We start from the raw sequence: 26,074 nt of genomic DNA, 5'->3' as shown, positions 1-26,074 counted from the left end.
ATACATATGGTGGAAGTTCTATGATGTTTTGGGACTGTTTTTCCTCCAAAGGCCCTGGAAACCTTGTTAGGGCATATGGCATCATGGACTCCATGAAATACCAGGACGTTTTAAATCAAAATCAGGCTGCCTCTGCCAGGAAACTAAAACTGAGTCGGCATTGGATCTTCCAACAGGACAATGATCTAAAGCATATGTCCAAATCAACACAAAAATGGTTAGCTGAGCACAGAATCAAGCTTCTGCCATGGCCATTTCAGTCCCCTGACCTAAACCCCACTGAAAACCTATGGGGTGAGCTGAAGAGGAGAGAGCACAAGAGAGGGCCTCGGACCCTGGATGATTTGGAGAGATTGTGTAAAGAGGAATGGTCTCAGATGCCCTGCTCCATTTTCTCCAACCTTTTAAAATGTTATAGGAGAAGACTCAGTGCTGTTTTACTGGCAAAGGGAGGTTGTTAATTATTTCTTGATGAGGGATTTGTTTTTCTCTGAATAAAGTTCAATTAAAGGTTGGATTTTTCTAATTTTTCAGTGTGAGATGAAGCTGCTTCACCAAAAGGTGGATTTTTTCTAACCCTTTTTACTAATCTTTACAAGGGGTGCCAGTAATTGTGGAGAGAACTGTATATATCATCTCATCTCATTATCTCTAGCCGCTTTATCCTGTACTACAGGGTCGCAGGCAAGCTGGAGCCTATCCCAGCTGACTATGGGCGAAAGGCGGGGTACACCCTGGACAAGTCGCCAGGTCATCACAGGGCTGACACATAGACACAGACAACCATTCACACTCACATTCACACCTACGGTCAATTTAGAGTCACCAGTTAACCTAACCTGCATGTCTTTGGACTGTGGGGGAAACCGGAGCACCCGGAGGAAACCCACGGGGACACGGGGAGAACATGCAAACTCCTCACAGAAAGGCCCTAGCCGGCCACGGGGCTCGAACCCGGACCTTCTTCCTGTGAGGCGACAGCGCTAATCACTACACCACCGTGCCACCCCAGCATGTGAATCGTTTTTCTAATCTTATGTGAAAAGAACACACTAGATGTGGAATAATTACAGGTGATTAATCAATTAATCATGTGTAAAAATAAATCACGTATAAATATGATCAAATCACATTGGATAAAAAATATGTGCATTAGATGTGAAAATTCCACATGCATTAAAATGTAGAAACATAACAGCTGAAGATTCTAAATACTCCTTGTGTAAATCATGAGCTTATTTATACAACCCCAATTCCATAAATTTGGGACACTGTGTAAAACGTAAATAAAAAACAGAATATGACAAAACACGGCGGCACGGTGGTGTAGTGGTTAGCGCTGTCGCCTCACAGCAAGAAGGTCCGGGTTTGAGCCCCGTGGCCGGCGAGGGCCTTTCTGTGCGGAGTTTGCATGTTCTCCCCGTGTCCGCGTGGGTTTCCTCCGGGTGCTCCAGTTTCCCCCACAGTCCAAAGACGTGCAGGTCAGGTTAACTGGTGACTCTAAATTGACCGTAGGTGTGAGTGTGAATGGTTGTCTGTGTCTATGTGTCAGCCCGGTGATGACCTGGCGACTTGTCCAGGGTGTACCCCACCTTTCGCCCGTAGTCAGCTGGGATAGGCTCCAGCTTGCCTGCGACCCTGTAGAACAGGAAAAGCGACTAGAGATAATGAGATGAGATATGCTCATTTGAATTTGATGTCAGCAACATGTTTCAAAAAAGTTGGGACAGGGGCATGTTTACCACTGTGTTGCATCACCTCTACTTTCAGCAACACACTGTAAACGTTTGGGAACTTAGGAGATCAGTTGCTGTAGTTTTGAAAGAGAAATGTTGTCCCATTCTTGCCTGATATACAATTTCAGTTGCTCAACAGTTCGGGGTCTCCTTTGTCGTATTTTGTGCTTCATAATACACCAAACATTTTAAATGGGCAACAGGTCTGGACTTCAGGCAGGCCAGTTTAGCATCCAGTCTCTTTTACTACGGAGCGCATGCAGTTTTAATATGTGCAGAAAGCGGTTTGACATTGTCATGCTGAAAGAAGGAGGGCCTTCCCTGAAAAAGATTTTGTCTGGATGGCAGCATATTGCCCTGAAACATGTATACATCATTCAGCATTAATGATGCCTTCCCAGATGTACAGTACAAGCTACCTGTGTCATGTGCACTAATGCACCCTCATACCATCACAGATGCTGGCTTTTGAACTGTGCACTGATAACAAGCCGGATGGTCTCTCTCTTCTTTAGCCTGGAGGATGTGGTGCCCATGATTTCTAAAAAACATTTTTACTTTTGATTCGTCAGACCTCGGGACAATTTCCCACTTCGCCTCAGTCCATCATAAAAGAGCTCGGGCCCAGAGAAAGTGGCAGTGTTTCTGGATATTGTTTATATCTGGTTTTAACTTGCATTTGTGGATGCAGTAATGAACTGTTTTCACAGACGATGGTTTTCTGAAGTGTTCCTGAGCCCATACCATGACTTCCACTACAGACACGTGTCTGCTTTTAATGCAGTGTCACCTGAGGGCCTGAAGATCGCAGGCATCCAATGTCAGGTTTCAGCCTTGTCTCTTGCATACAGAGATTTCTCCAGATTCTCTGAATCTTTTAATGATATTAAGTACCATACATGACGTGATCCCCAAATTCTCTTTAATTTTACATTGAGGAACGTTATTCTTAAATTGTTGCATTGTTTCCCTATGCAGTCTTTCACAGAGCGGTGAACCCCTCCCCATCTTTACTTCTGAGACACTCAGCCTCTCTGGGGTGCTCTTTTTATACTCAATCATGTTACTGACCTGTTGCCAATTAACCAAATTAGTTTTTTGTTTGTTGGTTTGTTTGTTTTTACCAGCTAAGTGCTAAGTGGTTAGCACTGTCGCCTCACAGCAAGAAGGTTCTGGGTTTGAGCCCAGCGGCCGACAGGGGGCCTTTCTGTGTGGAGCTTGCATGTTCTCCCCATGTCTGTGTGGGTTTCTTCCGGGTGCTCTGGTTTCTCCAAGTCCAAGGACATGCAGGTTAGGCTAATTGGTGGCTCTAAATTGTCCATAGGTGTGTGTGTGAATGGTTGAGAGGAGAAAACCTCTATAATAATCCAGTAGGAGGCAACAGGAAACCATTACTGTAATGTTCCCCAGACACTTTGATGGCTGAAGCCGTCAGAGTAGCCACATTACTGTAGTGATACGGATGGATGTTTTGGGGTTTTTTTTACCATTACACAACTTTTTCAGTCTTTTGTTGCCCCGTCCCAACTTTTCTTAAATGTGTTGCTGACATCAAATTCAAAATGAGCATATATTTTTCAAAAAACAATAACATTTCTCATTTTCAACATATGTTGTTTTTGTACTATTTTCGATGAAATATAGGGTTTCCACGATTTGCAAATCATCATATTCTATCTATCTATCTATCTATCTATCTATCTATCTATCTATCTATCTATCTATCTATTTATTTTTTACACAATGTCCCAAATTTATGGAACTGGGTTTGTATGTGAAGTTCTTGTGATTTTTCTGTAGGCTATGGATTTGCTATTAAGGTAGAAAGAAAATAATACAGTGGGAAGAGAAACGTTGGGCAACATAATAATAATAATCCATCCATCCATTATCTCTAGCCGCTTATCCTGTCTTCCAGGGTCGCAGGCAAGCTGGAGCCTACACCCAGCTGACTATGGGCGAGAGGCGGGGTACACCCTGGACAAGTCGCCAGGTTATCGCAGGGCTGACACATAGACACAGACAACCATTCACACTCTCATTCACACCTACGGTCAATTTAGAGTCACCAATTAGCCTAACCTGCATGTCTTTGGACTGTGGGGGAAACCCATGTAGACACGGGGAGAACATGCAAACTCCGCACAGAAAGGCCCTCACCGGCCACTGGGCTCGAACCCAGGACCTTCTTGCTGTGAGGTGACAGTGCTAACCACTACACCACCATGCCGCCAATAATAATAAATAGATAATAAACAATAATGACTAAATAAAAGAGCTACATGCTAAGCCTCCCAATGCATATTATTCCCTGACACATTCAAAACTAGAATAAGACAAAAAATATATAATAAAAATTAATGTATTTTTATTCCGTTGATCTTGTGAGCTTACAGTAGAGGCAGTACTGTGTAAAATAAAGGCTTGTGGTAGTACGTTAGTGTTTGTGCTAGTCCGGTACACAACAGAAGGCAGATGCAGTGTGCAGAGCAGTTCTCTCTCTCTCTCTCTCTCTCTGTAGTGCTGATGTATGAACTGAGGCGTGCCGCTGCTCTCTGCATGTGATGGCAAGAGGAGGCTGTGCTCTAAAAAGCCTTCACAGCAACTCAGCTGCATCACTTGTGAGTCCAGCTGAGCTGGGATAGCTTAGTCAGCAACCCACGGGATATTTCATGCCGCTGAACTCGTAACACAGGGACAGAAGTGGGACATGGGAGCGACATTATCAACACAGCGGGACAGCAAATGTGAGGAAGATGAGGAGCAGCATTCAGGACAGGAGGAGGTACAAGAGACCAGCCCTGAAGACAAGGTAAATATCAGGCCAGTTATAGCCTTTATTTAAGCTGTTTACAAAGCAGGACAAGTTAAAGGAAATTTAAATGACTGTAAGTCGAGAGAACATATATATTTTTATTAAAAAAAAAAAACAGCTGGTGTGTACTGGTGTGTAGAACTGAGGAGAACTTTTTGTGTGTGTTTTGCTGCTGCACTGCAGTGGGCAGTGATATGATGATGCTAATAGCTCACTGCAAGCTAACCTAGAGAGCCTACATAATAAAACATACATAAGATATAGTCTACATTCAGCTTAGACTGAATTAAAATATTAAATTATATCTTGTATGAACGAAACCATTTACTTTTGACACATTATCTTGGTAACCATTTAAAGAAAACTGCAGCAGAATTTCACTCCTGGTGCTACTTTTACATACATACATACATACATACATACATACATACATACATACATACATATAAAGCTGGATAATTAGCTCAGGTTTTCAAATTATTTATTTCAAATTAGATGGTGTAGTAAATAATGTTTTACTGATTAGTACATCATTCTGTATGTATGTACGTACGTATGTATAAATCCACACTTGTGTATATTTATGTGCTGTATTTACATACTGGAGCTTGTATACTGTATATATAGGCCTACTTACAGTGCAGTGCTATATTTCTGGCACTGGAAATATAGAACTGATTCCAGCTGCGTTCCAACTAGTATCCATATAAATTTTCCATGTTAAACAAATTATGCTACAGTAGACTGAAATTTTGTTTGCACTTGTCCGATGTTAGAATTGTAGCTTACCTCTCCAGCAGGAAAATGCTTTTTACAGCATCGGTGAAATAGCCTCATGCATTCATTGTCATTTTTTTTTTTAAAACAACATTAAGAGTTTCCACAGAACACATTCACTTTATGGCAACGACACAAATAGATACAACAGTTTATTAACATATATGAGAAATTGATATCCAATTAATGCATATAAGTACAGAATTACAGAAAAAGCTACAATTTAAAATTCCACATAAAAAACAAAAAACCCACACAACCATTTGTGAAATTCTGGAGAATTAAAAGTAACCGAAATGTAATTATGAACAAGGTATATCCTGGGTAGTTCACTAGCGACCAAAGAACACAGGCTGTTGAAGAGTATATATTTGAAAGTGCACAGAGATCTGGTTCTTCTCACTTAACTGCACAATGTTAAATATTAAAAAAAAATTAATCAGTTTCAGTTTTTAAATGTAATTTACCTGAATGAAACATCTACGTATTCACAGTTCACTGTGTCATATCGTGCTCTCGGTAGATAATAAACGCCATGACTATTAAAGTGACTGGGCAAGTACATGGATATTTTCCTTTTCACTTTTCCTTCACTGTTGGTGATGCTATCATGTGGAAGTTGTTCTCCTTTTTAAGCTTACTTCATTGTTACTGTTTTCATTTTTGGTCTATTCACATGATGGTGGGATCCTTATACTACTTTACCTTTTGCCTCATTGCTAAAGAAAAATGGGCAAATCTCAAGCCAGAATGGAAAACCAGAAAACCAGACTGATGAGATGAATAGTCAGTCTGAGGAGAGGGACTTTGCAGATGGTGAGGAAATTTTTAACCAATAATTTCTGTACAAACATCTTAATTTAAATATTAACACTGTTTTTGCTATGTGTTATATTTAAAGTGATATCCATATTGAACCACATACTCGAATGTTACCACAATTAATAAATTTATATAATTTCAGTGGGCTCTGGATTTGTGACACTGAAAGAAGATGCTTCTGATACAACCGACAGTATTCAAGAAGATGTCTCTCAAACGAGCACTGACAGCATGAGCAAGCAAACAAATAATACAGATGATCTAAAAGCAAAACAGGAAAATGAGGCCAACAACAAGCTAAATGACACTGAAATTGGCTTCAAAAAAACCTTCAGATTTGGTGGATTTAAATTCACTCTGAAAAAAGACAAGGTTGAGAAGATTGATGAGCCAGTCAAAATTGAGCAGGACAAAAATGCTGTATGCCCGTCAGAGGACTCTTTGGACACTATAAAAGTGAATCCTGTCAGCACAAATAAGCATGATGCAGAAGAGATAAAGAATGAACGAATAGGAGGTGATACAAGTGCTGAGTCTTCTGAGAAACACAATAAAATGGCAGTGGGTAAAATTTCAGAGCTTACTGAACAGAGGGAAAAAGCTACTCCTGTTAAAGGACTGATGGAGGATGTTCCCCAAAGTCCTGAGCCTGAGGAAACTATGTCCCCAGTTAAGCGATTTTTCTCGCAAGGACTTTTGGCTATTTTGAGAAAAAAGAGAAAAGAGGAGGAGACACCAAAGGAGAAGGAGAAAGAACTCAAAAGCTTGGACAAAGTTGTTGAAAAAGAAACTACAAAAGAAGATACTACATGTACATGCCTTGATGTCTCTAATGGTACATTTGACAAAGATATACAGCTGTATAAGAAAGATGAGCACAGATCTGCAGCAGAAGGAGACATAATGAATTTCCTAGAACAAGATAAAGTGCAAGCAAGTCCATTCAAGAGGCTTTTTAGGAAACTTTCCACAAGAAGACAGAGCGAAACAAAACCTGATGACACAAATTTACCTGAGCCTGGAGAAAATATCAGTGAAAATCCTCAATTATCCACAGAATTAATTAAGTCCCAGAAGGAGCAAGAATCAAAAGTAGTCGAAACACAGCCTGCTGATGAGATGATGGAGCTGAGCCATGAAGAGTCAAAAAAAAAGTCAGATTCAACCGTTTCTTGGGAAAACCTGATATGTGTCAGGTCTGCCAAAACAAGGGCAAGGAAAACATCTGACTCTGAGCATGAAACACAAAATAAAGGAGAGGTGCCTAGAAAAACAACTGAATCATCACTTGAAAGTTCTACTGAAGGTGACCATCTTACATCGTCCAATGAACAAAGTGGAAGTCCTGCAGAAGAAGACAGTGGATCCACATGGAAGTCTTTTAAAAAGCTGGTAACTCTCAAGAGGATAAGTAGAACAGAAGAAACTGGTTCAGTTGAGCAGATGCAGTCAGACACAGAGATTGCTAAAGATGAATCTTCATGTTCCTTACGAAAACTTATCTCAGGGCGTAAAAAAACTAAGCCCGAATGGCAGCAAGAAAATGTATCATCTGATGATAGTAAAGCCACAGGAACAGACATTGAGGATGATGAAACACCAGAGGTTGTACCACTGTCTGAATGTGAAAGAGCTGAACCTGAAATCTTGAACATGATGACTGATGGAACAATTGAAAGTACAAAAGAGAAAGAGATGCAGCCCATAATCGAAGAGGACAAACCTAAACAAATCCAGCCTTTATATAATGTCGAACCTATATGCTTTGATACTGGGCCATCAGGTGTACTCGTTCCTACAGAGTGTATGGAGGAATTGACAGAATTCTTAAGCAAACATCAGCAACTCAGTGACATTCCAGAGGAAGGAATTATTGAGGAAAGTCTTGCAACTCCACTATCCTTTGTTGAGTGGACAACTCAAGATGACACCTTAGCTGACGATACAGTAGATAAGACAGCTGATGCAGTCACTGCTCCCGAACATGCATCTGAACACAATGAGGATGAAACTACTGAAATGGTGTCAGCAGTTTCCCAGCTATCAGAGTCCCCCAAAACATCAGGAAATGTAACACCAATATCACCTGTATATGATATGAGAGAATCTGACACAATCTTTCAGGATGTTGTGGAATCCATCTGCATGGTTCCAAGTGTTCTAGCCTTCACTACAAAAGACAAAGTCCCTGATGCTCGGGCATTGTCGGTCTCTCAATTTATTGTAGAGTCAACTACAACAACCGAAACAAAAGTATTAGTAGCCCATAAAAAAGAGGAAGCTACATCCATATGCATAGGCATTGTTTCTCAGGAAATCAGAGCACCTGATATTGTTCTTCCTGTGCCTTTAATTGAAGGAATATCAGAAATCACTCATTCCGTACCAACAGAATTTGTCTGTGAGAATTTGGCAGAAGAATCTAAAGCAGTAGGAATAGCAATTGACAATGTCTATGAAGCTGAAATCGAAGAAATAAAAACCATGCTACATGAAGTGCTTTTACTTGATGAGCAAAGCACAGTTCTTGCTGAAACTGCGAGAAAATCAAAGCAACAAAGTATAATGGTCGAAAACATTCAGGAAGAAGTTTCTCCTTTGTTACAGAAGGAAGATGTGGAAGATGATTCAACAGAAGTATTAAATGGTATTCATGAATTCATACCAGTTCATGCTGCAGTGCACAGTGGAACTCAGCTTCTTGAGGAGCAGATTATTACAGCGAATATGAATAGGCCTGAAACTGAGGGCCCACTACAACCAGCTTTAGAAGAATCTGTGTATGTACATCTGACACAGAACACTAAAAAACCTGTTGAAGTTGAAAGAGAGTGCAGAATTCCAGATGTTGAATCATCAGCTGCTGATGTTGAGCAACTCACTGTAATTGCAGAAGCTGGCCCTGTAGCTCACGAGGTTGTAGAATCATTACCTGAAAACTCTTTAAATGGAGTTTGTTCAACTCAGACAGAGGTTTTTCAAGTCACTGAAATAGCTAATTCTGTAATGCACAGTGTTGTAGCCTCAGAGTCAGACCCTGCTGTGAATCAAGCCTCAGAAATATTAGAGGATATGGCTGGAGTTCTTGTATCAGATGTGAAATCTTTAGAGACTCTAGCACCAATTAGCAGTGTTATCCCCATGTCAGGTTCTATCCAGATAGAAAGGGATTTGGAGAATGAAGTTCAAGTGAAAAATGACCCTTCACCGCATTTTGCGGATAGTCATACAGTCCAAGTTAAGATGAATAATACTGAGTTAGAAACAGCAAAGAAAAATGCTGAGACAGTACTTGCACTGTCTGGAGAAGAAGAAAAAGCAAAACAAAAGATAGAACCTGCATCTGCAGAGGCAACTGAGGAAATCATTGATGAAAATATTGTTTACAACATTGAACCAGGGTCTAGAGAAGAAGAATCAGCAAAAACAGAGGCTATTAAAAGACCATGTGTGGATGATGAATCTGATAATCATTTAGCGGATGAGCAAGAACATAATGAAACAGCAAAGCCTGAAGTTAATCTTGAAATTACTACAGAACAAGAAACTGTAGAGACAGTTAAGCCATTACATGAAGTTAAGCTTCGACTTGACCTAGATGAGCCACAAACAGAAATTTTACTCTCAAAACCAGAAGAGAGTCAAGCAGTGGAGTCAAGTCATGAATCTTATGAGGAAAATAATCAAGGAACTGGTACTGCTGAAACAACTGAAACAATTTCATCAGTTAGATATGAAGAAAAAATAGGAGTGGAATGTAAAATATCTGACCAATCAGCAGAAACTGGGCTGTGCTTTAAAGGTGTAGCTGGAGTACCAGTTAGTACAGTGGAGTATGCAACTGAAATACTTCCTACAGACAAAGGTGAATCCCAAGAAGGTGTACTTATAGCTGAAACTGAAGTGTCTGAGCACGTAATGGAGATAATAAAAGCTAGTACTAACCAAGTATCTGTTGAAGGACAAAGAGTAGTGACATCTGAGCTGGTGGCAGAATCACCTACTGAGACTGAAAATAAAACTGAGCCCGAGGTGCTGACACAAGTAATAAATGAACTTAAAGTAGAACCACTGGAGGTCTCTGAATCAAAGGCAGATATAATTGTAGTACCAGAGATTCAAGCAGAAACACCTGTAGTGGCCTCACTGGTAACAGAGCTTGAAGTAGAAATACCGGTGGTCACATCAGCAGAAAAGTTTGTTAATACAGAAGCTCTTGCTTTGACATCAGTAATAAATACATTTCAGTCAGATTTAAAACCAGTCAATGAGCCAGAGATTTCTACAGGCACCACACTGCGAGAAACTCCCACTGAAGTCTCAGGAATACAAACAGCAACAGAATTATCTTTAGTACAAACAGCAGCAATTTCACCAATATTAGAACAGGTATCAGAAAAAGAGGATGCAAACGTCAACAGACCAGTTATACTTGAGGTGACAGAACCAAAATTAGAAATGCTTATGGTAACAGAGGCAATATCGCACACATCAGCAGTCCCTGCACAGGAAGTACAATCAATCAAGGCTTCAGCTCTTGAAACAGAAACCTTAGTAAGAACATGTGTGGAAAAGAAAGTTGAAGCACAAGGCTCTGTTGTGACATCAAGAAAAGAAGACACAGATATGGGGTCCTTAGTTTTGACCACCACAGTCAATGAAGGACAGATAAAAACAGTGATCCCTGTGGTAGAAATGCTAACAGCAACAGACATCCCAGCAATTCAAAAGCCAACTGATGGCCAATTGGTCCAAGAACCAGAAGTGTCCATGGTGGCACAAGAAATAAAGGAAACAAAACTTGAGGCACCAGATGCACCTGATGTTAGTGCATTAAAGATACATGTGGCAAAAGAAACAAGAGTAGAAGCACTGGGAGTGGCTGAACAGATCATAGAAGAAGCAGTTCGGACATCAGTGAAGGAGGACATGCGTTCATCAATATTTACTTTAATTGCTGAAGACCCAGCAGTACCTTCTTGCATAAAACTACCAACATCATCAATGACCCCAGTGGTTCAAACACCAGCAGTGGTTCCAGCAAAGGACCAAAGACCAACTGTTGTCCCTGTGGTAGAAACATTGGCAGTTCACAGTGCAGTAAAGGAAGTGGAAGAACAAACAGGAGTGGAATGTAAAATATCTGACCAACCAGTAGAAACTGGGCTGCGTTTTAAGGGTGTAGCTGAAGTACCAGCTAATACAATGGAGTATGTAAGTGAAATACTTCCTACAGACAAAGCTGAATCCCAAGAAGGTTTGCTTATATCTGAAACTGAAGTGTCTGAGCACGTAATGGAGATAATAAAAGCTAGTACTAACCAAGTATCTGTTGAAGGACAAAGCGTAGTGACATCTGAGCTGGTGGCAGAATCACCTACTGAGACTGAAAATAAAACTGAGCCTGAGGTGCTGACACAAGTAATAAATGAACTTAAAGTAGAACCACTGGAGGTCTCTGAATCAAAAGCAGATATAATTGTAGTACCAGAGATTCAAGCAGAAACACCTGTAGTGGCCTCACTGGTAACAGAGCTTGAAGCAGAAACACCGGTGGTCACATCAGCAGAAAAGTTTGTTAATACAGAAACTCTTGCTTTGACATCAGTAATAAATAAACTTCAGTCGGATTTAAAACCAGTCAATGAGCCAGAGATTTCTACAGGCACCACACTGCGAGAAACTCCCACTGAAGTCTCAGGAATACAAACAGCAACAGAATTATCTTTAGTACAAACAGCAGCAATTTCACCAATATTAGAGCAGGTATCAGAAAAAGAGGATGCAAATGTCAACAGACCAGTTATACTTGAGGTGACAGAACCAAAATTAGAAATGCTTATGGTAACAGAGGCAATATCGCACACATCAGCAGTCCCTGCACAGGAAGTACAATCAATCAAGGTTTCAGCTCTTGAAACAGAAACCTTAGTAAGAACATGTGTGGAAAAGAAAGTTGAAGCACAAGGCTCTGTTGTCCATGAAATGTCTGTTGAATCAGAAGTGTCCATGGTGGCACAAGAAATAAAGGAAACAAAACTTGAGACACCAGATGTGGCTGATACTAATGCATTAAAGATACCTGTGGCAAAAGAAACACGAGTAGAAGCACCTGGAGTGACCAAACAAATCATAAAAGAAGCAGTTCTGACATCAGTGAAAGAGGACACGGGTTCTTCAGTATTTACTTTAATTGCTGAAGACCCAGCAGTGCCTTCTTCCATAAAGGTACCAACAGCATCAATGGCCCCAGTGGTTCAAACACCAACAGTGGTTCCAACAAAGGACCAAAGACCAACTGCTGTCCACGTGGGAGAAACACTGGCAGTTCACAGTGCAGTAAAGGAAGTGGAAATGCCATTCACTGGACTAGAAGTTGAGGAACAACACAGTGATGCACAAGTTGCAGTTAACATTGAAGTTAAACAACCATCAATGACTGAGACTGAAGTAAAAGTAACAGAAATAATTGAACAGGTAACTGCCAGTGCAGAAAAGCCAGTAAATCCCGAAGAAGACTCTAAAAGCACTGAAGAAAGGAGTGGAACGTTAAAAGAGGTTTCTATCCCCATTGTGAAGATAATCAAATCCATACCAGGAGCAAATGATGTAAGGGAGGATGCTGTTGATAATATTAGTGATGATCAGTGTTCCAGGACTAAAGCAAGTGGTGGTTTGCAAGATACAACCATATGCCATGGCAACAAGTGAAGCTTGTAAGTGGTCAAACTGTACATAATGTACACTACCGTTCAAAAGTTTGGGGTCACTTTGAAATTTCCTTATTTTTGAAAGAAAAGCACTGTTCTTTTCAATGAAGATCACTTTAAACTAATCAGAAATACACTCTATACATTGCTAATGTGGTAAATGACTATTCTTAATTTCTAGCTGCAAATGTCTGGTTTTTGGTGCAATATCTACAGAGGTGTATAGAGGCCCATTTCCAGCAACTATCACTCCAGTGTTCTAATGGTACAATGTGTTTGCTCATTGCCTCAGAAGGCTAATGGATGATTAGAAAACCCTTGTACAATCATGTTAGCACAGGTGAAAACAGTTTAGCTCTTTAGAGAAGCTATAAAACTGACCTTCCTTTGAGCAGATTGAGTTTCTGGAGCATCACATTTGTGGGGTCGATTAAATGCTCAAAATGGCCAGAAAAATGTCTTGACTATATTTTCTATTCATATTACAACTTATGGTGGTAAATAAAAGTGTGACTTTTCATGGAAAACACAAAATTGTCTGGGTGACCCCAAACTTTTGAACGGTAGTGTATAACTTCTGAGTACTAAAACACAAACATTAATAACTTTTAAATCAGAAACTTTATTTGGATAATACAATACCAGATGTTTTTATTATAGGTTTGAATGAATGCCAGTGAAGAAGAAAGAGTCTTCTAACAGTCTCTGGAAATAAGTCTGTCGATTGTACCCCCACAGCATGAAAGTCTGATTAAGCCAAAATTTGGTGAAATGTTACAGAACATCTATATAAGCAATAATGCAGTATAGGCAAGACAAACACAGGTTGAATTTAGCAAAGCCATAATGCTACACTTTATTATTTTGTCAATAATATTTTTTATTTTAATTTGTGCCTTTAGCTACCTGATATATATATATAAAAAAAAAAAAAACTCAATTTGAAAGGTATATCAAGTTTAAAGATAGATGGATCAACACGATACTGCAGTGGGACCAGTTTGTTAGCATCATAAATACATGGAATAGCTATCTATACCTTGCTTTAAAATTCATGTACTTTTCAAATACATTTTTAAATAAATATAATGCTGTCACCAAAGCTACTTTTACAACTGTATATAGTCTACCTAGCCTACATATTACCAGATTTAGTAAACATGGATTCAAGACTGCTTGAGACTAATGATTAATTATTTAAGATAATTCATTTATAGAATGATTCATCTTTAAATGTGTTAATGATTTTTTTTCTTTACAAAATCTGCACACTTATCAGTTATGTGCAAAAACTCTGCACAAGTCTCACTACTCAAATATATAATTTTGCTATTACACCTTGTGATTGAATGCGCATTTCTGGACAGTTTTAAGTTAATCCAAGTAGTTTGTATTTTTTTAATATCTGAAGAGGTTAAAGCACTTGAGGTAATTCAATATAACAGTGAACTATTAATTTGCAAAATATTTATGGATTAACCCACATGTGCATTTTATTTAAATAAAAGAAGCTTTAAGGATCTGTGGTCTGTGAGTTCTTTAATTGACAGGCTATTAAAACAATGAAAAAGCATATTCTGCCACATACAGAGAAATAATAAATAAATAAATAAATAAAACAGCTTTAAGTTTCCAGCTCCAGTCAGAAGAACCTCAAAACATTTGCACCATTTTACAAAATACCGAAAGCGCTACTTTAAATCAACATATTTTTGAAAAAAAAATATGTAGTTCTTGTATTATAACCAATAATTAATAGTTTAACATTAAATTATACTGTTTATGATCAGCAAATACTTTGCTATTGAAATATGCCAGTTCTGATAAGTGCCTGCAGTGGAAATGGTCCCTGCTCCAGTACTTGGAACAAATTCTTTAGTAACTGAACTGCTTTTGGAAGTGACATGACAAGTTACTTTGCACAGAGGGGCAAACCGCAGAGGGGCTGCAAACTGTAATGCTCATGCACTGCATTCTAGATAGGAAAAGTGCCTCTTCTCTGGTACATAACACCATGCTCTGCTTCATCACCATCATGTATAACTCTGTCCCTTGATCTATGCGGACATGTCAAGCAGCCTGATTAGTTTGGCGAGAGCTCTTCCTTCGAGCACTGCATTTGCCTGTGGCTCTTCTAAATAAATCTACAGACACAAGTTGGACACTCCAACTTCTCCATCTATTGCTCCTCATCACTCACTTCATCATGGTCACCATCTCAAAGGCCTCTTCTGAAAAGCATTTGGTCATGGTCTCACTATTAGTCTTATTGGCCTTAACTCACGGCCGATCAGAGATATGAATACCACACAGAGTTTATCAAAAGGTATACAAGGGGAATCTGGGTAAATAAGAAGGCTTGCTTCTTGAAGAAGGAAATACAGATGTAGGAATTTCAATCCCTGTTAAGTGAGGATTGTTATTTTGTACGGTCAGTTTTCTAGTGTACATCAAGTTAAGAAATCTGAAGATGCCCAGTTCTGTATCTGAGATTCAGGTGAAGTCATTACAGAAACAGACAAAGAATGAAATGGATAATTTTTTTTCCCTTCACTCCAAATGTAGTCAATAAGCCAGTGTTCAAAGTATTCTTCTTTAACTGTGCACTAGGACTACAAAGCTAATGACAAAGTCAGTCCAATTGTATTTGCAGCATTTTGGAATTATTAAATTAAAATTAAATTTAAAAAAAACCTCTCTCTCTCTCACACACACACACACACATGTACATTTACTATTACTATAATGTTTCTTTGATGCAAAATGTGAAAACAGAAGGGTTAGCAGTATCGTATTGCTTCCCTCTTTCCATTATTGTTTTGCCAATAAATAAGCTTTTTCAAAGATTTGTACATTAAAAATTTATTTATCTAATAAAAACTTACAGCACAACAGAGTACCAGAGCAAGCATCTGACAACAGTCTACTGATTAGAGGTTCAAAAAGATGCAGCCAAGCTGTATGAACACTGAAATTTTATAGTTGGCTGATTTCACCATGTCGTCCTCTTCAAAGACTTTTGTTTCCTCAGAAGACCACACGAGCAAGTTCAAACATCACCTTTTCATTGCATAAAAGACAAAATATTAGACAAAAAAAAATTTACCTTTAATTAATTTAACCAATCAGTTTATGAACTATACTGTAAGTAATGAACAAAATTAAAACACCCTCACATAATTTTGTCATTATTGAATCATGCTAGGCGGCATGGTGGTGTAGTGGTTAGCGCTGTTGCCTCACAGCAAGAAGGTCCGGGTTCGAGCCCCGTGGCCGGCGAGGGCCTTTCTGTATGGAGTTTGCATGTTCTCCCCGTGTCCGCGTGGGTTTCCTCCGGGTGCTCCGGTTTCCCCCACAGTCCAAAGACATGCAGGTTAGGTTAACTGGTGACTCTAAATTGACCGTAGGTGTGAATGTGAGTGTGAATGGTTGTCTGTGTCTATGTGTCAGCCCTGTGATGACCTGGCGACTTGTCCAGCGTGTACCCCGCCTTTCGCCCGTAGTCAGCTGGGATAGGCTCCAGCTTGCCTGCGACCCTGTAGAACAGGATAAAGCGGCTAGAGATAATGAGATGAGAATGAGATGATAATTGTATTTGTTATTATTATACAAACCTACAGTAAATGACAAAAAAATGATTTTTAATGGAGATTTGATCATTTCCTATTGTAATTCTCTATAGCTTTCTCTATTTGGACAGTATTTCATTCTCTTGTTTTAGTCATTCAGGATAATAGCTAGGCATACTGCAAACATTTTTTATTGAGCGAGTTACATGATAGTTGAGAAGAAAGGAGGCTTTATCAGTGAATTTGAAAGCAGCAAACATATGAACTGACCTCAATAGTGATCAGGATTACAATCATCCACTCCAGTCGGAGACTGTGCTTTTCACTAAGATGATTCCTCATCAGGTCTGTCAGTTCAGTGCAGTGCTGCAGTTTTTCATTCACAACCTACACAACATCACAGGAATGCATTTGGACCACTGCCGTTTTATACAAGTAATATAGTCAACTACAGAATTATTAGCCATAAATATTTCTGTATTGACTTGGAGGTTATGTTTGGGGTCATTATCTTATTAAAAGACTCATCTACAGCTATAGAGGGTTTTCACCATCACGTGACCCCCATAGCAATGGTAACTACACCGCCATGACAGGAGGCAGCTTGTAGTGCTTCATTCAGACGAGTTAGTTGTTATTGATCGGTATGCAAAGGTTTTGCTGTGTTTTTAGATGTGCAAATCGTTCTGAACGAAACAAAGACATCAGATTTTTTTTTATTTACCAAAAGCAATTCATCATCAGAGGGAAAAACTAGAGATTTCTAAACGCAGAAGGGAAAAATGTCTCACAAAAATTCAGCAGGACTCGGTGTCAAACGGAGAGCTATGGTATGTTCACTTCATTTCCACAAAAGGTAAGAACTCCAAAAAAAATAATAATAATTTCAGAACTATGGCAAGGTGCTCATTCTTATACAGTGACGTAAACATGAGCTTGAGAGACAAAGTGCAGCGAGGTGCTCAAGCTCACATTCACTTCTCTGTATAAGAATGAACACCTCGCTGCAGTTTGTATGTTTGCAAGCCGTTTTTCCCTTCTATGTTTAGAAATCTCTAGTTTTTCCCCCGATGATGAATTACTTTTGGCAAATTAAAAAAATCTGAATGTCTTTGTTTTGTTCAGAACAATTTGCACATCCAAAAATGCAGCAAAACCTTCGCATACCGATCAGTAACAACTAACCCATCTGAATGAAGCACTACAAGCTGCCTCCTGTCATAGCAGCATAGTTACCATTGCTATTGGACTCATGTGATGGTGAAAAGCCTCTATATCCTAACTTTTTGGCAGAGACGACCAGGTTTGAGGCCAGAATATCCTAGTATGCAGCGAAATTCCCCCTGGGTGTTTCGCCTCAAAGCAGCCCCAAAGCATCAATGATCCAACACCAGGTAATGTGTGTACCCCATTTATCCATGCATGCAGATGATGCACATTGCCAAAAATAAACAGAGGAAAGCACAAGGTAACCATCACACTTGTATAGTTGTACAATGCTGTAAAAGAAGTAGTAGAAAGAGACAAAGGATATAAGATTTTCTGGGAGTGTTTATTGAGTACAGAGCAAAGCCTGATAACACAGATGTGATTATTTAATATATCATTACCTTAACCCTACGGTTGATACTGAGAAACTGACATGTTTTGTCATACAGTTGTTCCAGATCCTCTCTGTCCCAGTAGAAATCAGGAGTGATGAGAAGATCTGAACTGAGATTAATGCAGTGCCTGTAAAATGACATAATTAAAACATGAACTAACTCCAACTTTGATATCTGAGTTTGGTTATTATTATTATTACACAGGTGGTTTCTCACCTCAGAGAAAACAGTTCTCCTATTTTCTGCAAGACCTCTGCCCTGGACAGTTTGACTGACTTCCCAGACTTTAATGTCTGTTGGGAGAGTACATGACTGTCTTTGAAGTGTGATTGTACAAAATGCATTTTGCTTATTTATCAAATTATTTATATTTTGAATAATTCCTGCACAATAGGTTCTAAAATGTGCCATCTATCTTATTAATTCCATAATAAATAAAACGCATGGCATTCCAAAAATCTGTCCTATTCCATATATTAATGCTTCTCTTCAAATAAATGTATGGTATCGATTTCATCATATGCAGTGCGTCAGTTTTGCTGCTATGTATAAATATACACTAAAAGTGAGGCTACCTCCGGAATTGGCTGAATAGATTCAACAAAGTTATCCAGAGAGATCTCCCATATCGCCAGCTTAACTGTGATAAAAATCATTGTAAAATGTATGAACAAAAGGCTAATGTTAGGGTAAAAAAAAAAAATCTTCAAGCCATATATGTAATAGTAGGAAGAAATCTCCAGGACACCTGATAGAGACAGGGCATTAGAAAATGCAAATTTCTCCAGAAGGACTTGCTCGTAGTCCATATCACTATTAAATATGAAGTTTCCCCGGTGGAGCTTTGTGTTTCCCCTAAACAAGTAAACAAAAATCCACACATGTCCTATTAGACACTGCAAAAATATTATATCATGATATTCGATACTACAAATGAATGCATGCAAGTCACACATCATGACATACTCTTCTATTGAGTAATTGATCTCTTCATTTTCCCAGTGAACCAAAGCCACCTCGTATGGCTGAATCTCATGTTGCTCCAATATCCGCATCACTTTCTTTATCTGTAAATAAAAATTGTATGGATACACAGAAACCTCTATAACAATAATTTGTAAGCACCAGAGAGCTTTTGAGATTAATTTCACACCAGACACAAAACGAGACTGAGACAGGAAACATGGAACACTTTTACTCACAGTTTTCTCATCAACATTCCAGAAAACCACTGAGCCCTCCCTATTGAGGAAAAATTATTTTTAGTGTTAAACAGGAGTGTCCAAGTTTATCTGCAAAGGGCCAGTGTGTCTAACAGACTTTCATTTCACCCAAGAAGTCGTCGTACCTGATATACAGTTACGGTCAGAAGTTTACATACACGGTCATGAATGTCCTGGCAATATTGGGCTTTCAATGATTTCTTTGAAGTGTTCTTTTTCTGTGGCAGGATGATTTTTTTCCTATTAAAAATGTACGTTGTACAATGATTCTGTCACAGAAAAAGAACAGTTCAAAGAAATCACTGAAAGCCCAATATTGCCATGACATTCATGTCCGTGTATGTATGCTTCCATCTACAACTGTATCAACTGGTTAAACATGTGGAATCATGTGTAGCTCCTGTTTGGCTGGAAAGAAATCCCAAAGCCATGCCAACCCTTTTCAGAGAAGACTGGACGCCCTGGTTTAAATCTGAATTATAAACAAAGGGCAGCATTGTGAAGAAAACAAGCATCTCAGTTTACCTGAAGAAAAACATCATAGCAGTGTCATCTGGTTTTGCTGCCATTTCTGTTCCAATCACCAGAACATTAGCTGCATCTAAAACGCAAAAAGATAATGACAATGTTAAGAAATAACTTATAGAACAGTCATGTCTGTACATTATTCTGTGAAACCACTGATTATAGCATTACCATTAAACCAGTTAAACATCAAAAGGAAAACAGAACAAGCAAGTGATGCTAGATTTCAACCAACCTCTGGGCAAGTCTCTTATTTCAAAAAAGCCATTAGCTATTAGGTCATAACAGAGAGTAGGCAAGTGGTACTGTTCTGCTGTTGCATAGGCAACACTTTGCATCATATCCTGTTAAGAAAAAAAAAATCAGGTCAGCCAATGCATAATGAGTTTTATTATTTACAATTTTAGTCACTTTAAAGTGCATATCACAGGTAAATTCAGGAGCAAGATCAATGTAATTCTCCTATTTTATATTAAACTCTGGTCAAATATCTGTCACATTTTGCATGTTGTGCAATTTTTTTACCTTGCGCAATACCAGAAAAATTAATTTGAAATCAAGCCATTTGAGGCGAATTTGTCCGCCTTTGAAAAAACTTGGCATTTGGATTTCCCGGCAAACACTGATTTTCGTGATGTCACGTGCGGGACGCCTCCTTCTGAATCCAACGTCAGCGCTGGTTTGTTTATGAGAAAACGACCTAGTGGTTTTCTGCAAATTTCTTCAACGTTATTGCGTAATTATTAAAATGGTTAACAGATGCATTGTAGGAGGGTGTAGCAACTAGCCTGGCAAGCCAGACTAAATGTGAATATTTAGTCTGGTCTCGGTCGTAGACATTTCCGAAGGGTGTGGGTAGGAACAACCCGTTGTCTTTCAAACTGTGTCTGTGCGTATAGGCCAACGCTCTGACCAATCAGCGCAACAGTGACTGTGACGTAGTCAGAGCGACAGAAAGCAGTGGGGGAGGGTAAACAGCATGGTAGATCAGACTTTTGCCATAGCCGGTCGGCAAAACAGCGAAAACGTCCTTCTTGAAAAGGAATGAGCGGAGAGCCTCTTCCTGCTCATGTTTCAACGAAAACTCCAAGTCTAATTCTTCTAAAACTGATTCCAAAGCGGAGTCAAACGAGCGCTGATCAATAGCCGTAGCCATCTTTCCTGTTGTGCTTTCTCCAGCATCGCGCAGCCTTGTCGTCACTCCTGCAAAAGCCCGCCCAAAGAATCCAAACAAAAACCTTGCGTTGTGATTGGCGGGCACGATTTGATGCCCGGGGTGTGTTGTTGATATGGTCCGAGGCTAGACCCACTCGTAGGCAAAAATACTTTTGGCCGCTAGGCGGGTGGGTCTAGTTTACTAGGCTATGTAGCAACAGCAATCTTGATGGGATTAGTACTCATTGTTTTCCAAAAGACCGGACAATGAGAGAGAAATGGGAGCGCTTCGTGTGAGGCACCTGGAAAAATCGGCTACATGCTACAGACTACAGTATTATTTGCGGTGCTCACTTCTCAAAGTCGTCGGGCCTTGTGAACTATTTGCAGTGGGAAATGGGCTTCGCAAGGCAACTTGATCTGAAAAAAAGCGCTCAGGTGACAATTCCATATTTCAATGCAAAATAGCTAGCTGCTAAACTTGGTCTACACAGGCTGTGCACTGAAACCGTGCAAGCTCTCGCAGCCTGCTGGCGCTTCCGCAGGTGACGTCACGAATCTGGCTCCAGACTCGCTTGGGATTTTTCCAGACGCGTTTTGTTATTTTATTTTTTTCTGCTGTAGACAGATGGCCTTGTGCAAAATTACCCTTCTGGATGAGTGTGTAAAGGGACATTCTTTCATATTAAAAAAAAAAAACGAAATTGGTCCAGGATATGCACTTTAATCTGAAAGAGGTAGGCAGGGATAATTAGTTTTCCTAAATGGTAAGCCTAATTTATTTATTTTTTTTTTACTACAATAAATGACTTGCCTCTTCTGGAGCTGGCAGGTTGGCTCTGGATGGCTGTTTTGTCCTTGGTCCCTTTAATGTCTTTTTGCCAGGCATACTCGTCTGCTTCAGCACAGATTTCCAGGTTCCAGTGGTGGACTGAAATGTTCTGTGTATATTCCATGGTTTGAATATTATGCCATGTTTTGGGTTAAAAACGAGTCTGTGCAAGGTTTTTTTTTGCAGTCCACAAGACCAGACATCACTAAATGTGATGGTGTGATTGTTCTTGCAGTGTGTGTGAAGTTTGTGTGATGAGGCTTTGCAGGACAGCACGTTTGGTAGACAGCACCTGAGCCCAGAGCCTGGACATTGCAACGGCCTTAGTGCTGTTCCAGGGACTAATCTGGAGTAAAGTGTCCTCTCCAAAGGCTGATGCAATATCCTCGGTGACAAAACTGCCAAAGACCTAGCTAGCATACCTAGCTACCTGTATAAATAATAAACATTGTGATTGCATCATTAGTCAGCTAGGAGTTTTCTTGCAGTATCGGTAGATTCATTTAACCCTTGTGTGGTGTTCATATTTTTGTTACTCAGCCAGTGTTCGTGGGTCTGGTGGACCTGCTGCATTTTGGTGTTTTAAATTCAACACAATCAAACAATTTTACATGAAATACTTAACAGATGTTTACTTCACCCCAATTACAAGCAATATAAACAGCATACATGGTTAATATTTGCCCTTTACCTTTGTTAGATTACATTTATTTAAAAAAAAAAGTGCTACTTGTTTTTTGTTTGTTTTTTAATAAAATTTATTTTTACAAAAAGAAAAATTATAGTCAAGATATGAGTGGAAAAAAGATGTTTATCTTCAAATTTACAAATTATGCAAGGTTTTTTTTTATAACAATTGATTTTTATTTCTTTGAATTTCACTAGAAATTTAACCCATTTAGTTCAGTTTACAGCAGCATGGTGGTGTAGTGGTTAGCACTGTCGCCTCACAGCAAGAAGGTTCTGGGTTCGAACCCAGCGGCCAACGAGGGCCTTTCTGTGTGGAGTTTGCATGTTCTCTGCGTGGGTTTCCCCCACAGTCCAAAGATATGCAGGTTAGGTTAATTGGTGGCTCTAAATTGAGTGTGAATGGTTGTTTGTGTCTATGTGTGTCAGCCCTACGATGAGCTGGCAACTTGTCCAGGGTGTACCCTGCCTCTTGCCTGTGGTCAGCTGGGATACGCTCCAGCTTGCCCCCCTGCAACCCCACATGGGATAAGCAGTTACAGATCAAACAAACAAGTTCAGTTTACACAGTGCAAGCTGAACACATACAGTAACCATGCCAGTCTATACAACACATCATCCCCATGCTTGTCTTTGTTTTGGGACTGGCTGATGCTCCATCTCATCCTCTTCTTCAAAGTCACTGTCAGACTCTGAATTTTCAGAAATGTGATCCTCACGTCCTGAAACTTCTTCCTCTACACCATCATCAAAAGCTTCTCTCTCTTCCAAAATCATTTGCAAGGCCATCTGAGCAGAGAATCTTTTGTGATAAGGAACCACATTGGAAAAGCTATATTTATTGTGTTCCGCCCCAATTTATGGGAACCTCTGTCTTGGTTCCCACAAGATAGAGGGTAAAATGTGCAAGAATGTGAGAGCAGACAGGTGTCGGTGCTTGAACGGCAGGGGCAGAAACACAAACTCTCACACACTAACAGCAGGCCCAGACAGGAGGAGGACAGAGTGAAAGTACACACTTTTATTAGCCCCAGGTCCAGTGGACCCGAACATCCTATATGTAATATAAATGTGTGTGTCTGTGTGTGTGTGTGGGTGCAGTGTAGTGTGTGTGTACACAGCGTGTGGGTGTGGTGTATACAGTGTGTGGGGTCATCAAAAATGTGTTCTGATATGGATCCGTCTCAGAAACTGGTCTCTCATTTGGGACATTATGGTAAAAAAATAAATTTTCTAATTTTACTATTTTTTTGCATTTACCTAACACTCAATGTTTCTTTTGTCATGTTTAATAGTATCTTGCTTTATCTGGCCTCCACTGTGGAAAATTTCTTGATTACAATTCAAATGCTTTTGTAAAATTGATTTCCATATAAAATAACTACAGCATGAAGAATTAAAGCCCCTCCTTCACAGATGAGTGAAAATATTGAATAAATTTCCTCTTTTTGATTGCTTGGGTTAAAAATGCCAAGTTATGATGACTGAATTGATTATTCACTTAAATATGAATAATATGATACATTTTGGGTATTTGATATGGCGAAATAGGACACAATGGAAAAATCAAGAACACACCGGAAAGATGAGAATAACGGTGGTGGTAAAAGAACAGCGACTGTACCGGCTGAAGGTCGCGCAGGTCTCTGATGCGGTGCGCGAGCAACGGGACATCACTACCGCGGGGGTGGGGCAAAATGACTGGCCGTAGATTCTATCAAAAGTTCAATCTAAATTGGGGGCGCCATGGCTCAGTCGACTAAGGCGCCATATCATAAATCCGGGGACCCGGGTTCAATTCCGACCCGAGGTCATTTCCCGATCCCTCCCCGTCTCTCTCTCTCCAGCTCATTTCCTATCTCTACACTGTCCTATCCAATAAAGGTGAAAAAAGCCCAAAAAAATCTTTAAAAAAAAAAGTTCAATCTAAATTGACCATGGTTGCAAAATATTGGCCAAAAATACGCAAACACTACGAAATATGAAAGTAAGATGAAAAATAAGCATTCTATTGCCTTATACTGCAAGACTAAAACAAAATAAAACTGTCAAAACTCACCTTTTCAGTGATAACATCCAAACAGATCACCCGCGTAACAGAAAGACCGCAAATGGAAGCACGATCAACTTCTAACTGTTGGAGTGGAAAATTCCATTCTACACATGCAAACTGTTAATGTGTGTCCTTCCCCGCACACATATAACACGCTACGGTAAAAAATAGACCACAACTCATTTTATAGCTCAGAAATTCATACAAGACCAGCTACCATCGTAACATATTCTGTAAGAAACAGATTCTAGACCTAACTTTCAGCTTTCGTTTTAAAAAACAAAATCGCAGATTTATAACTAAATTTTTATATGGCGTAGTGATTTTAAAGTTCCTACTTTTGGTGAGGTAGTGACCTTGACCCTGAGGCTTTCCGTTTAGATCAAAACACACGATCGTATTGGTTTTGGGTCTGCGGAAAATGGAGTTACGACAGTGATCAAATATTTTGCATGATGTTTTATTAGGGTTATGATTATTCTGTGAGCGCACCAATCCTTAGGTGTATAAAGTTACAACTTAAAATACAATTAGTGATAACTGTAGACTTTTCAGTGGACTACAACCTTTTTAAGGGAACGCGATGTAGTCAACCATTTATCATGTCCCAGATCAAGCTGCCATTTTTCCACAAATTTGCAGAATTTTTGCCAAATTCTGAATAGAGTATTCACATCAAAGATTTAGTTTTATCTGTATTATTTCTTTCATCATTTTATTTCAAATTAAAACCATCACCACCATTCAAAACCGTATAGTTTACTGACTGTGAGTATATTTAGTGGGCTACCCCCACAGTACCCAGTTTCTGAGACAGACCCATATATGTTCTTCACAGAAAATGAGCCAAGGCCAATGAGTCTGAGTTTGAAAAAATAATTAATCATATTATTGTTCCTAACGAACACCATACAAGGGTTAACACTGTTTTTCAACCCACTGACCTTCATAGCAATCAGCTAGCTAACTGTAAAATTCCTCAATAATTACATAACCTTTATGTTAACCCATGTCTCTTACTTTTTTTTTGTTTATTTTTTGCATACACTGATGATCTGCAGAACTCATCTTGAGTCCTGACAAAAACCATCAAATAAAGTTAGCTAGCGCGTGTAGAGTTAATATAATCAGGCTAACAGCTAACATTAGCTGAAGCTTCAGTCTAGCAGTAATACACTAAATCCACTTAAATTCAGTACATACCAAATGCGCTCTTGCAGAAGACACTGTATATAATTATCACATCTGAATTTACCTAATGAGCTACTTTCTGTGTACACAATTCAGGCTCTAACATCTTTACATAAAGTAGTGTTTTCAATAAATGAATGGCGGCCGCACTTCCGGTATTGATGACATCACACACAGAGCTACATCCTTCTTCCGCCTCCTCGGGCTTGAACAGCAGCTTTGGAGTTGCATTGCTGCCACCCACTGGACTGAGTTACCTGAGTTTCATTAGAGTTTATTTATCAGACCTGTGCTTCTTAAAGTGCCATTCCACCATTGGATGTATTTTTTTGGCATAAAATACAATATATTTTATGACAACATGACTAGACAGAG

The 26,074-nt window shown here is 39.4% G+C and overlaps 2 protein-coding genes across 5 annotated transcripts; one reads left to right on the top strand and one right to left on the bottom strand.

The window, feature by feature from the left end:
• The first annotated feature begins 4,375 nt into the window (after positions 1 to 4,375).
• akap12a (A kinase (PRKA) anchor protein 12a) lies at positions 4,376 to 14,041 on the top strand. Of its 2 annotated transcripts, XM_060934459.1 has the most exons (4): positions 4,376 to 4,548; positions 6,054 to 6,144; positions 6,293 to 12,866; positions 13,521 to 14,041. In XM_060934459.1, exons 1-3 carry the CDS (start codon positions 4,447 to 4,449, stop codon positions 12,859 to 12,861), a joined length of 6,762 nt encoding a protein of 2,253 aa, XP_060790442.1. In that variant the 5' UTR covers positions 4,376 to 4,446; the 3' UTR covers positions 12,862 to 12,866; positions 13,521 to 14,041. The 2 variants fall into 2 exon arrangements, with proteins under 2 accessions (XP_060790442.1, XP_060790441.1); XM_060934458.1 differs by having other exon boundaries at positions 6,293 to 14,041.
• A 1,665-nt stretch (positions 14,042 to 15,706) lies between these two features.
• On the bottom strand, positions 15,707 to 25,863 carry rmnd1 (required for meiotic nuclear division 1 homolog). 3 transcript variants are annotated; one of them, XM_060934456.1, is made up of 13 exons: positions 25,712 to 25,863; positions 24,847 to 24,920; positions 21,751 to 24,663; positions 20,017 to 20,125; positions 19,782 to 19,857; positions 19,236 to 19,275; positions 19,000 to 19,100; positions 18,782 to 18,888; positions 18,609 to 18,673; positions 18,250 to 18,326; positions 18,040 to 18,160; positions 16,700 to 16,816; positions 15,707 to 15,920 (listed from the first exon to the last, which is right to left on the bottom strand). In XM_060934456.1, the coding sequence occupies exons 3-13, from the start codon at positions 22,186 to 22,188 to the stop codon at positions 15,888 to 15,890; spliced, it is 1,284 nt and encodes a 427-aa protein (XP_060790439.1). In that variant the 5' UTR covers positions 22,189 to 24,663; positions 24,847 to 24,920; positions 25,712 to 25,863; the 3' UTR covers positions 15,707 to 15,887. The 3 variants fall into 3 exon arrangements, with proteins under 3 accessions (XP_060790439.1, XP_060790438.1, XP_060790437.1); XM_060934455.1 differs by having other exon boundaries at positions 21,751 to 24,920; XM_060934454.1 differs by lacking the exon at positions 24,847 to 24,920 and having other exon boundaries at positions 21,751 to 22,198.
• Between the last annotated feature and the right edge of the window lie 211 nt (positions 25,864 to 26,074).

Source organism: Neoarius graeffei, chromosome 11 (genome assembly GCF_027579695.1).
Source record: "Neoarius graeffei isolate fNeoGra1 chromosome 11, fNeoGra1.pri, whole genome shotgun sequence".
In the NCBI taxonomy this organism is placed as follows: domain Eukaryota; kingdom Metazoa; phylum Chordata; class Actinopteri; order Siluriformes; family Ariidae; genus Neoarius; species Neoarius graeffei.
This window is presented reverse-complemented; position numbering and strand designations above follow the sequence as displayed.

Excerpts from the sequence above, each read along its gene's own strand:
- rmnd1 (XM_060934455.1), bottom strand. The coding sequence starts at position 22,188 with ATGCTAGCTAGGTCTTTGGCAGTTTTGTCACCGAGGATATTGCATCAG. Across the intron at positions 20,126-21,750 it reads ACCTGCCAGCTCCAGAAGAG|GATATGATGCAAAGTGTTGC; the intron begins GCAAGTCATTTA and ends TTTTCTTAACAG. Across the intron at positions 19,101-19,235 it reads GGAATGTTGATGAGAAAACT|ATAAAGAAAGTGATGCGGAT; the intron begins GTGAGTAAAAGT and ends TTTTATTTACAG.
- akap12a (XM_060934459.1), top strand. The coding sequence starts at position 4,447 with ATGGGAGCGACATTATCAACACAGCGGGACAGCAAATGTGAGGAAGAT. Across the intron at positions 4,549-6,053 it reads AGACCAGCCCTGAAGACAAG|AAAAATGGGCAAATCTCAAG; the intron begins GTAAATATCAGG and ends TCATTGCTAAAG. Across the intron at positions 6,145-6,292 it reads GGAGAGGGACTTTGCAGATG|TGGGCTCTGGATTTGTGACA; the intron begins GTGAGGAAATTT and ends ATATAATTTCAG.